This window comes from Condylostylus longicornis, unplaced genomic scaffold, assembly GCF_029603195.1.
Source record: "Condylostylus longicornis isolate FDR11 unplaced genomic scaffold, ASM2960319v2 ptg000006l, whole genome shotgun sequence".
NCBI lineage: Eukaryota > Metazoa > Arthropoda > Insecta > Diptera > Dolichopodidae > Condylostylus > Condylostylus longicornis.
Window position 1 is genome coordinate 4,801,198 of NW_026577975.1, and position 13,700 is coordinate 4,814,897.

Here is a 13,700-nt window from a genome sequence, read left to right on the forward strand (position 1 = left end):
TCATTTAAATGCTGCAAAAATAAGATATAAATAATCTAGTTAATTTCTAATAGATTTGTAGTGATGCACAAACAAAGATTTTTAAGATTTAAGACAGCACTATAAGTGTATAACTAAATTATCGAAAATCTCCTATTATATTATTCATTAAATTTCATATTTCAAAATACGATTTTGTTCCGGAAAAAATTTACAAATTTTATTGAATATATTACTTTAATTATAATTTATGGAATTGAAGCATTATCTTGAATCACTTCAAGTAATTAGTTTAAAAGATTAATTTTATAATATTTCCATTTTAAATTTTACATTTTATATATCATAAATTTTATAGAAAAAAAAATATTTGAAAATAGAAAAACTTTACAAAACAAACACATTTTTTAATGCTAATAAACATATTTAGCTTATTATAATTAATATATATTATTATAATAATAATAATTTCATAATAATATTTAATTGAATTCTTTAAAATTTTATTTATAATATTTATTATACATTATATATAGTTTAAATATTAATAAAAAAAAAAAACAAAATAAGAACAAACTATTTTTCATTGGGAAAATTTCAAGGGTTAAAAATAGAGAAGACTAGTGAGAAAAGACTTCTATATTAATCTATTTAATTATTATCTATTTTTTGTTATTAAATATATTGTTTTTTTTTTTTTTGTAATTATAAAATATATTTTTATATATAATATGCAGATGTATTTAAATAATTTCTTTTTTTTTGTTTTGTTTTGTTTTATATCCTAAAATATAATATTATTATTTTATTATTTGTAATTTATGTAATATAATATAAGTATATACGTAGAAGTAGGAGTTAAATATAGTAACAGGAGTAATTTTTTAATTTAATTTTTTTTTTTCAAGATTTAAGATTTTTTACTTTTAATTTTACATTTTATAATTATAATTTTTTTTAATTTGTTTTTGTTTATTGTTTTATATCTATCACGTTTTGGATTCTCAAAAATTTTTAATGTTTCCAAAAAAATTTTTGGACTCAATTTAATTTATTTTTTATTTAATTATAATATTTTCAATTGGTAATTTATTTATTATTATTTTAAGAAAAACAAAAGGCAAAACTAATTTGAATTCTTTACAAAAAAAATGTAAATTAAATAAGTATTTTCAAAAAGAAGACGTTAATAATGGGTTTCTTCGGAATCACCGAATAAAAGTGGTATTTATCGTAATAAATGTATAAAAAAACATATGCATCAAAAAAATTTTGGATACACAATTTGACAAATATTACAGTGTTAAAAAAGTTGCAGATACAACATCAAATAAATTCTGAACATAAAAAATCGTCAAATTTTCTTTTTGATATTTTAGAAGATGATACAATGTGCTTGATGTGTTGTAGATGTAATTCCGAAGATACCCAATATTTTTAAAAGTATAAAATATAAAATTATTTTTAATATTATAAACATTTGAAGAACTTGGATGGCTTGTTTAAATTATTTTTTCGAAAATATGCATACCAACTAGAATAGTTTTAATTTTATTTTACAAATTTTCTAAAAGATAGCCAAGTAGTAACAATAAATCATATTACATTTTATATTAATATTAATTTTATTGAATTTTTTGGTAAGAAAATAGTTATTTAATTAAAAAAAAAAAACATTATTACAATAATAATTTTCTTTTGTTTTTCAGAAATAAAATTGGCAAAAGTATGTATTTTGGTTTTTTAAATTTAAGCTAACCTTATTCTTCTCTAGTTTTGAAAATTCAAACCGTAAGAAAAAGACAAAAAAATTAATTTTTACAATTAAAATAATTATAAAATTTTCTTTTTTATTTGAAAAATAATTTTCGTTCAATTATACAAATTCAAAAAACATAATATGTTATAATATGATGCATGTGTAAAAATTTTGTGATTAATAAATTATTTTATATAAAATTAACAACCAAATGAAAATAAAATCAAAAGACTTAAAAAAAAAAAAAAAACTTCGATTTTTAAAAATGAAATGAAATGAAAAGAAAATTATTAAATTACAAATTTTTCTTAGGTAATTGTTTATTTGAAAAACAAATAATACGAATATTTTTATAGTAACATATTGAGATTTTTTTTTTTTTTGTTCTAATTACAACATACAACTTAAAAAGAAAAAAATTAGGCCTAAAACAAATATAATAAAATAATTTATTTTTACGCCTCAAAATGCTTATAAATGGCTGTAACATAGGCCATCACTTGAGTCCAATCAGGTCGTTCTTGCTGGCACATTTCATTAATATTCTAAAACAAAAAACAAAAATTAAATTTTAAAAAGGAATACCATTATAATCAATTAATACTCGTATTTATTTTTAATTAAAAAAAAAATTATTGTTATATTATAATTAATTTATATTAATAATATTTAATATTAATATACGTATTCTTTTTTTTTTACCAATGTTGTAGGAATTCCAACACTTTCAGCTGCTGAAAATGCTAATGAAAAATTTCTTCTTTTATTATTTGGTCCCAATGTATCATATGGGACTTTATCTGGTAAATATGAATGTAAAATTGCACAAAATGCTAAACCATCATTCCATGATGAACTAAAATTTGTGATATCAATATTTCGATAGCCAACTGTTTTATTTTGACACCATTTTAATAAGGCATTACGTTTTGAACCACCATTTTTAACTAAAGCATTTAAAGGATCTTTTCTTTCACCTATTCAAATTCAAAATAAAAAAAAAAAATAAATAAATAAATAATATATTTAATAATTATATCATAAATATTAGAAAATTTAAATAAATTTATGTACATGACATTATTATTTTTTAAAATAAAAATTTAATAATATAATTTTTCATTTTAATATGATTTTTCTTTTTTTTTTTTAATTGTGCAGATTTTAGTACAATATAATATAATTCACCTTTAATCCAATATCAATAATTTTGAATTAATTTATTTTAATAAATTAATATATTTTAAAATAAATTTAAAATTTATTTACATTTATAATATATTTTAAAAATATTTATGCAGTTAGTGTACATAGAAAGTGTACAGTAATATTAAAATCTTAATTAATTTTATATTTCATTTTATATACGATTTAATTAATTTTTTTTTTTAATATCTGTATTTAATTTTATATGTAATATATTATAAATCTTACAATATCTATACCATTGAATATCATTGAAAATTTATATTAGTAGCCATTCTAAATATTTACATAATTTTATATATTTAATAGTTTTTTTTTACAATATTATATTTAAATTGTGCTGTATATATTTGTTTTTTAATATTATAAAATTATATGTTAAAAATTTTATTTTATATTTTTAATATATACAATTTGCATTGAATTTTATTTAAGATTTTAATTTATGTGCATTAGTGATCTTTGTTTTTTTATATTTTACAAAAAATTTTTTAATATTTTATTATTTTTTATGATATTTTGTAACAAATTGTAGTGCACATTCATAATATTATAGTGATGTTAAAATAATATTAACAACAACAGTAGCAACAACAATAACCAACACCAAATTAAAAAAAAACAAATTCTTCATACCTAATTTTCATTAAAATTTTTAATGTTTTTTTTATTATATAATAAATATAATACAATAAATAGGTATTAATTATATTTTTATACATTTTAATATTTATTTAATTTAATTATAATGAAAAGAAATATATATATATTTATACATATCTATACTAATTTTAGTATTTTTCATTTTTTTCAATTACTCAAAAATTTAATTCTATAATTTTAAAATATTTAACTACATATCTTTATAATTGCTCCCTTTAATAATTTTTAGTTAAATGTGAATTAAATATCCTAGTGTGTAATAATTGATTTCAATGAAATTCTAGATATTTATTATTGTGTTAAATTAATTATACTTCTATTTATTAATTTAAATTTGGTTTAATTCATTATTTTTTATTATTATTTTATTAATTTTGAACTTCCTTGAATTTTATTAAAATACTATCAGATAACAAAATTAAATACAATTTAGAAGAAAATTTTATATAATAAATAAGTAATTTGATAATTCGAATTTTATTAATAATGATTTAATGCAAAAAAAAAAATAAATTATAATAAATCATAAAATTAATTGTTCTCAGATATTTAAATACCTTGAAACCATAATTAATTTAATTTTGTTATATAAATATTAATTTTGTATATAAATACTAATTTAATTAATTAAAAACTGAAATTGAAATTTTTAAAATAAATAAATAAAAATTAATTAATTATTTTATTCGAAATTAATTGTTTTATTTTATTTAAAAAATTAATTGTTTTAGAGATAGTTTCAATTACGATAATAAATACGATAACTGTTTAATATTTTTAAAACTAATATAAAAAATAATAGCAAAAATTATTTATAGTGAATATTTTTATTTTTTTTTGCAATTACTTCTATTAATTTTTATTTATGAAAAGTAAATTAAATATTTTGTTATAAGAAGTTCAAAAATTGTGCAATTTTTTATTTTTCTTATAAAATACTAATTAAATTCTGTTAATTATTTTCATTTTTTACATTATATTTTAAAATTAATAAAATAATAATAATAATAATATATAAAATGTATTTTTAAAATAATAATAAAAAAAAAAACAATAAAACATACATAAATCTCCAGAGGAACTATTTCTTCTTACAAATGAATCCATTGTTTTATGACCAAATATCGATGAAACAACAACACAAGACGATTCATCATTATTTGATTGCTTTATGAAACGTCCATGATAGTTATTGTTATTATTGTAATTATTACTATTATTTAAATTTGTATTCGTCGTATAATTACTATTATAATTATTATTATTTGTATGATTATAATTAATTGCTGAATTTGAATTATTATTATTATTATGATTGAAATTTGTATTATTGTTGTTATTGTTACTACTACTATTGTTGAATAATAATAGGCCATTTGATTTCGATTTTGTAAAATCTGCACAGTAAAAGAATAATTTTTTTTTTGTTTTTACATTTTTTTCTATACTTTTTTTTTTTTTATTTTATAATGATTTATTTTTCTTTTTATTTATTTATATTTAATTTTTATAAAAATGTTGATGAAAAATTTGACGACAACAACAAAATTATGTTTATATATAACATTTATTTTCGGAAAATAACAATTATTTAAGAAAAAAAAATATAGGAAAAGAAAAATAAATAAGAAGCAAAAAAAAAATGGAAAGCATGCCACGGTTTTACTGTGATAAGTACACATTTTAACACAACAAAGCAAAAAACAGCTATATAAGATGGGAGAAAATTTAAGAATTTAAAAAAAAGTTTATTTTTGAATAATTTTTAAATAAATTTTAAAAATAAATTTATTTTATACTCACATTAATTAATATAAAAATTATTTTTTCGCCAATCATAATCACCGTTAATCTAAAATTTAAATTAAAGGATCTTACGAAATAATACTTAATTAAATCAAATTGCTCACAAAATGTCCCACCTTTTATAATATTCAATAAGACCTAATGTTTTTACAAAATATAATTCAGATTGTCTTTTAAAATAAAATATTCTATAATATTTTTAAAATTTAACAAAAAAAAATTTCTTGCTATTATAGACAAAAAGATAACAAATAAAATAGTATTAAGATTCTTATACGCTAGCAGATTACTACTTTCTTCCACTTTTAAAAAGTGGACACAGCTGAAAATTAAGAATATTCAAACTATTTTAAAATTAAATAATTTTTGTACTTATCATTGTAAAACAGTTTTATTTTCCTTAATATTTGAATTTATTTTCAATATAATTAAAAATTTGTTTTGTTAAAAAAAATAAAACAAAAACACAATTTTTACATTAAATTTTCTGTTTCTGTTTTTTTTTTTAAATTTTATTAATATTAGTTAATAATATATAATTGAAATTATTATTCTTTAAACTTTTTAAATTAAATAATTATTTTTTGCTTTTAACTATTCAAAGCAATTATGTTATTTATCTCCCTCACCTGAAATTATACTTTTTTGGCCACCATTTAATGTGATATTAATATTGGTACCAGCAGTTTGTTGTTGTTCTCTTAATGGACTTTTTGCTGTTATACCGGTAACGACAGGAGCATGAATCTAAAAATGAAATAAAATTTATTTAAATTATTAAAAATAAAATTCTATTAAAAAATTTTTTATTTAAATGCCTATGTATAACTATAATTTTTTTTTTTCTAAAATACTTACATTCTCACTCCAATCTGAATTTCGATTGCTACCATTTTGATTATTCGTACTAAATTGTACAATTGTTGTATTATTTGTTAAACTACCTGTACCACCAACGATATTACCACAATTGGTACCACCATTAAGACCATCCGTTGGTATACTATTTAAACTAGATGATGAACTACATTTTGAATCAGCAGTAACAGTTACTGTTGTCAAATTATTACTAGATTTGGTCTAATAAATAAAAAAGATAAAGGAAAAAAACACAAAGAAAAAGAATATATATATTAATATTTTTTAATATTTGGTTGAGATTTAATAATATAACAGATATTATTACTTGTTTATTCACATTTTCTATACTCTCAATTAAGCTTTTTACTGATAATCTTGAATCTTGACGTGAAATACCAACTTTTTGCCGTCGTGCTGCCATCTCTTGTTGAACTGTAGTTAATAACGATTGTTGTGCTGCTTGTTCAACAGATGTCGTTACCTCTGAAATTTTTTTAAAATTATAAAATTTTTGATAACATTATTTTTTAAATATTTAATATATTTTTTTATTATTATATTTAAAATGATTGAAATTTTCGGGAGAACTTTTTATACAAATATGTTGTATGAATTTATGATTGAAAAAACAGGATGAAAAAAAAAGCCAAAAAAGAAAATAATATGCAATTTTTTGTATTTTTTTTTCTGTTTTTTTTTTTAACAATTGTGCTTGTTATCATAATCTTATTAAAATAATATACAATACAGCCTTAATGAATTAAAGAAAAAGATTATTGTTTATTCTTGTATTCTGTATGGCATTGAACGTATTATTCTTGTTCCAAATTGATTTGAATCTGATTTTTTAAAAGTATTGATGAATAAAATGAAAGGACTGACACGTTTTTTTTTTTAATTACATATTGGATATGGATGGTTACTAAAAGCTTGACAATTCAAAAAAAAAAAAAAATAAATCAATAAATAAATAAGACAGAAAATTAAAATTCACACTAACATTATGAAATAAAATAATTAAAGGATATTATATTAAATTCAAAAAAAAATCCATGCCCTGCATTTTGTAATTATATAAAAAATAGTTTCTTCTGTTTTTCGTCCGCAATAACAGCTGATCAATTCATTTTAAAACAAATTATTTTAAAAGAAAAATAAAATTGTATAGAACGAATTCAAAAACTTAATTGAACATAATATTTGAAATCCGATTTCACCAGTATAAAATTAGTAAGCAGTGAAATAGATAATAGTTTTCAACACTCAAAATAAAAGAGAGTGAATTTTAATTTAAATACGCGAAATACATACATAAATATATTGTTTTTGAACTCGCTTAATTACAAATGAACAAATAAAAAAGAAAACTTTGAACATACACACACATTAAACTAATATTTGCAACAGCAAGAACAGAAACAAGAAAAGAACAATCAAAACAATTTTTCAACTAACAAAAAAATAAATTAAAATATAATGGTAACATAATTTTTACAATCGGCAACACCAAAACTAGAGAAAATTCATTGAGGTGAAAGGTTTTCCTTTCAACTTACTGGACTGCATTTTGTTTTCATACAATTTTTTACCAAAATTAAAATTTGGTATATTCTTTTTTGATTCTAAGCTGTTTCTAATTTTATTTTCGTCTTCTTGTTGAATTTTCTCTGAATTTTTTCCAAAAATATTTTTTGTAATTGATAATATATCATTATTTTCATTTCTAATAGAATCTTCTTCTGCTGTTGTTGTCATATTATCCTTATTTTTTTCCAATACAAACTCATTTGTTTCTTTATTTAGAATAAAAACTACTTTATTTACAAAGGTTTCATTACATACTCCAACATCTTCAGCAGATGGTAAACTATTTAATCTTGGTAAAGGTTGCGGTTTCTTTTTGATATTTTCAGCATTTGAGACACATTTTTGTTCAATAGAATTTTCATCATCTATTAAATTTTCATGAGATCTATGCTGTCGAAATTTGTATTTTGAATTCTTTTCTTTACATCTTTGTATACCATCAATATCTTGAACAATTAAATCATCAGTACTACGGCATATAAAAACAGGTTTGATAAAACCATCTTGTTCAATTGACGGAGATGCTAAATCTAAAGTGCTTTGTGTAAATGAAAATATCGAAGAACCATGTTCTAAATTTTCATTGCTATTTCTCAAAATAGATTTTGGTTGGCTTTCAGGTGTTAATAAACCTGGATCATGATTTATTGTTGTTTCATCTTCTTCTGGTGAAATACCATGTGGATCTGTTGGTGACAATAGTGTTGTACGATCTTTTATTTTTGTTAATGGTTTTTTAGGCTCAGAGAAATGCACTTTTGGATTTTTTTCAACATTTGATAATAAATATTGTTGATTTATTGGTAAAGAATACCGAAATCGACTTTCCAAATTAATTGGTATTGAGGCTTTACGTTGAGATCCAAAAGAATTTATTTCGCGGCGTAATTTTTCAACTTGATTTAAGAACTCATTCTGATTTTGTACATGAAGTATGTTATTGGTGTTAGTTAAATTTAAAAGCTGTGCATTAACGTTATTGTTATTGGGCTGTGCGTTACTAGTAGCATTCCCATTATGCGTGCAATCTAAATCCATACCTGTGCGTTTGTTTTATAGTTTTTTTTTTGAATTAAAGGTTTTATATGAGTATTATGTATTTAAAACAGAAGTTTTTTTTTAAAAAAAAGGGGTTTTGAGAGCATCGAATTAAGAAGGGTTTAAATTTTTTTTTTGGAAAATGGTCCATAGGACGAATCCTGAATAAGGAAATGGTATCAAATATTAATTAAAAATAAAAATATACTTACGTTTGTTTAATTTTTCAATTTGTTGTTCTAAACCACGTATTTTCTCCCTTAACGTCTTATTATCCATAACAAGTTGTTCTCTTGCTATTTGAGCTTCAGTCTTAAAATCATTTGCTACCCTTACAGTCATTAATAAGTCAGATTGGAATTGACCCCATTCTTCAGCCTGAAAAAAAATTAAAAATAAATATATGCATAAGTTATTTTATGAAATGCCCTTTAAACAATTAAACATACCTCTTGTTCTCGTTTCCTAATTTCTTCTTGAATTTGTTCTTCTTTTTCAGCTAACATGCGCTCAGCTTCTCCTAAATGTCTTTGTGTTTCTGATAAAAGACTTTCAAGTTGAGTTTTATCTTCTAAGTGGCATTTACATTGCACCTAAATTATAAAATATTTAAAAAATAATATTATGTTTCATCATTTAAATTTAATTTTAATCTATTTTTATTTATATACCTGAAGCTCATTTGTACTATCCTGTAAGCTTTGATAATCTTTACATAATTGATCTTTCTCCTCTTTTAATGTCTCATACTTATATTCTAAATCGGATAGTGCACATTTAGCATTATTTCGTGCCACTTTACATTCTTCAGTAATACCAGCTAACTGATCCTTTAGTTTTTGAATCTCGCACTGGCATTTTGAAAGTTGTTCTTGTAAAGAAGCAACTTGAGCCTCTAATAGATCTTTTTCCCTTCTGGCAGCATCCAGTAGTTCACCTAAATCTGATTTATCACCCATTGCACGATCTTGTTCTAATTCGTCAATTTTTGCTCTCGCATTATCTAGCAATGTTGATAGACGACTTATTTCTATTTGTTTTTCAGCTGAATCTTCTTTGGCTTGAATTAATTGTGATTCTATTTGTTTGCGTTCAGCAGTAGCAGCATCAACTGTTGAATCTAAGAGACAAATTCTTTCTCTTAAACGTCCATTTTCATTGGTTTGTTTTTCAATTGAGGAACGTAATTCATTTAATTCTGAATTTAATTCCTCTTGTTTTATAAGAAGACTTTCACGTTCCTCTTGAGCATTTTTTAATAAATCCAAAAGTTTTTGTTCTCTTTCAGTTGTACCAACTTCAGCTGGATTAGATTCACGTAACAATAACTCTTGTAATGTGCCAATTTGATTACGTGAATCTTCTAGTTTTTCTGTTTGCCTACACAATGACTGGAAAAGGACATCTTTTTCTTCAGCTAACCGTTCATTATCTGATTGAAGTTCACCTAATTGAGATTGTAAATCAGCTAATTCCTGCAGAGTTGCCTGAAGTTCTTCATTCGTTGAATAATGTGTTTCTTCCATCTATAATAACAGTTATTTTTTTTAACCAAATAAAAAAGTAAAAAAAATGAAAATAAATAAAACAAAAAAAAATTTTTTGTTTACTTGAATAATTTTATCTTGTAGACATGCCACTGAAATTTCACTACTCGATGAATTTTTATCCCAGTCTGGAGTAACACATGGAGTTCCATCAACTTCATGATTCTAAAATAAATATTATATTTTGAGTAATTGGGTCTCAATACATATTATGACATAAAAATTAACAATTACATTTGGTAAGGCAATTGACGCTGGCGCTGAACTATGTAATCTTTGTGAATCTTGAATTATTTGATGTTTCTCAGCATCTGATAATGGCGAATTAACAACATCTCGCAATCGATTTCGCAAAGTTTCATTTTCATCTGATAGCTTTTGAATTTCTAAATCATTTTTTTCTTGTATACTTTGTAATTTTGCAATTTCATTTCGTAAAAGCTGTACTTCATTTTGATATGCTGATAATTCAGTAACTTTTGCTTCAAGAGCCATCTTTTCTCTAGTCAGTCTTTCTAAATGACTTTGTAATTCCTGCATCATTGATTGTTGTTGTTGCAGTGTAGCCTACATATAATTTAAAATATATAAAAAAAAAATTATTTTATATTTAATAAATAAAATTTATATATAAAATATAAATTTTTTGTACCTCTCTATTTGGATCAATTGTTATTAAATCAACACTACGTTCATTATATTCACCAATTACATCTCGTTGATCTAATAAATTATTATTTGCTATGACATTCTGTTGTATGATAGGCATTTGAGTTGGCTGTTTCTTTTTATATTTAATTGGTGGTGCTGGAGGCTGTTGTTGTTGTTGTTGTACATCCAAACTATCAACTATATGTTCTTTGGAACCGTTTCTTGAATCTAATTTATCTTTTGATGAACTTTTAAAATGATGATTTTGATGATGATGATGATGTGATTGTAATTTATCATTTGATCCGTGTAATTTTTGACTTAATTTTGTTGCTTTACTATTAGATTTTAAACCGATTCCATCAAGACTTGATACTGAACTAGACGTTTTCAAATTATTTGTTGAGTTATGAATTTGTTGTTGCTGTTTATTATTGTGATGATTTGGATCTAAATGTTGATTTGTAGAATTTTTAGATCCTGAAGGACCTTGTCCTCTACGAAAGAATGATTTTAATTTAATCATTTTTTTATTTATAAAATTTAATTAATGCTTTTAAAACCCAAAATGAACCAATATTCAAATAATTTTTTCCTTTTTGATTTTTATAATTAAGAATTGTTTTTTCTTTTGTAGTTTTTTTACTTCATTTTTGATAATTTTTATTTTATTTTTCCTTAATTCGAAGAAGAAGTGCACTTTATTTTTAGGTTTTTCAATACGAAAATTAAAAAAAAAATGACTGACTTTTTGTTTACAAATATCACAGTTTTTATTTTTTTTATTTTTTCAAAAATTTTATTTGGTTTTTTATTTAAAAATAAAAAACAAATTGAATTTAAAATTAAGGCAATTATCTGAAAATAAAAAGAATTTTTTTTATAAGATCGTAAAAAAATTATCGTATTTCATTCATTGATAATTTCACTTAAGTTTCTGCATGAAAATCGCATGTTTAAATAAATTTTCAAAATTAAAATTTTTATTGCTGAAAATTTAATTGAATTTACGAAGTGAATAGATCGTGGCCTATAATAAAAACCAATAATCGTTAAATATAAATTAAACCTTAGAAATTTACTTTATGTACATTCGGGTTAAAGACGAATTTATTGTACCTACATATGTATATAGGTATACGATAAAATTTTATATACATACATACATATATAAAATTAAGGGCTATAATTTAGTTTTAGTCACACAGTGTATAAATTGTAATTTCATATTGCAAAACGTAATGCAATGTTATTCTACTATAAACCTCTTTGTTAAATGTGGAAAAAAAAATTCAACACTAACAAAACATCAAAAATATATGGAAAATGTCTACTTTTTTTTGACATTCTGTAACAACTTGTCAAATTTTATGTTTTCTTTATTTAGGCTTTCTTTGTGATTTGCAATAAGTACAACAAAAATACAACGAAATGTTAACAACAAAAATATATTTACACAGTAAAATCCTATAAATCACATCGATCGCTTAATTGTGCAACAAAAAATTACAATTATTGTGTGCATTTAACCAATTTTTACAAAATTGACATATTACACTTTATATTTAAAAAAATACAAAAAAAAAAATCAAACGGCCATCTATTGCGTTGGCAACGTATTATATAGAATAGTTGACGCTTATGTTACGACGCCTTGAAATTCACGCTTAACGTTAATAACAAGTATTTGACATAAAACGAAATCGCTTTTAACGTATCTTTAGTTCAAAATTTATAGTTGCCATAAATGTACAAAAAAGAGTGTGAAATTTGGCTTAATTGTCAACTTAAATAGCTATTCAAGTAAATGTAATTAGGTAAATGTAAAATGTCAAACTTATTTTGATTTGACTGCATGAAATATTTCTTTAATAATATCATGTACTTGGATTATTTCATTAAACGCGAAATGATTGAAGGAAACAGCAAAATATTTTTAATAAATGTAAGTATGTAGAAGGGAAGAACATTATTATTCTTAACATTTTTAAAGGAGACAGCATAAAAATTGAAATGAAAAATATTTGAATTCATTTTTCATTGATTCTGTGGTGTCAAAAAAAAAAATTTTTATCTTTTTTTGTTTTCTCATAATTTTCTATGGAAAATTAAATTAAATAAATAAGTATGTGAATGTAGAAGATTATGGACGCCTGAATATAGAAGAGACTGAAAAAAGATAAAATCAAAAGAATCACTATTTTTTTTTTATTCTTGTGGCAAGTAACATATGATTTTTAATAAAATGTTGTTTTTGATGTTGCAGCATGCATTCATGTTGCTTTGTTTATTAAAAAAAAAAAAATAGTAAAAAAATTAAAGATGAAAATGAGATTTTCAAATTTTCTTTTTAATTTTTATTATTATGAAAACAGCGAAACACTTTTACAAATTTATTTTTAGAACAAAAAATACATATATAATATTCTTCAAACAAGCATGTTCTATGTTCTGTTTCATTTTTTTGAATCGTGTCATGGTCTGCATAAATTACAACATAAAAGCCAAGTATGTACTTAATAAATTTAACAAAAAAAAAAATAAAAAATAAAATTTTTCTTAAAGATTTTTTTATTCATAAGTATTATAGACAAGTTTTCTTT

General features: G+C 21.5%; 1 protein-coding gene across 8 annotated transcripts in view; it reads right to left on the reverse strand.

Moving 5' to 3' along the window:
• Positions 1–1,720: 1,720 nt before the first annotated feature.
• The window catches only part of LOC129618446 (cytospin-A-like), a 124,029-nt gene continuing 112,049 nt past the window's right edge, over positions 1,721–13,700 (reverse strand). For 2 of the 8 annotated variants that reach the window (XM_055533190.1, XM_055533192.1), the window contains 13 exons: positions 11,099–11,955; positions 10,681–11,013; positions 10,510–10,611; positions 9,571–10,425; positions 9,349–9,492; positions 9,112–9,277; positions 7,831–8,901; positions 6,600–6,757; positions 6,272–6,493; positions 6,043–6,160; positions 4,672–5,004; positions 2,441–2,715; positions 1,721–2,283 (listed from right to left, as the gene is read on the reverse strand). In XM_055533190.1, the coding sequence (XP_055389165.1) occupies positions 2,194–2,283; positions 2,441–2,715; positions 4,672–5,004; positions 6,043–6,160; positions 6,272–6,493; positions 6,600–6,757; positions 7,831–8,901; positions 9,112–9,277; positions 9,349–9,492; positions 9,571–10,425; positions 10,510–10,611; positions 10,681–11,013; positions 11,099–11,623 (4,392 nt within the window). In that variant the 5' untranslated portion in view covers positions 11,624–11,955 and the 3' untranslated portion in view covers positions 1,721–2,193. The remainder of the gene's footprint in view (positions 2,284–2,440; positions 2,716–4,671; positions 5,005–6,042; positions 6,161–6,271; positions 6,494–6,599; positions 6,758–7,830; positions 8,902–9,111; positions 9,278–9,348; positions 9,493–9,570; positions 10,426–10,509; positions 10,612–10,680; positions 11,014–11,098; positions 11,956–13,700) is intronic. The other 6 variants (XM_055533187.1, XM_055533186.1, XM_055533185.1 and 3 more) reach the window with 6 other exon arrangements.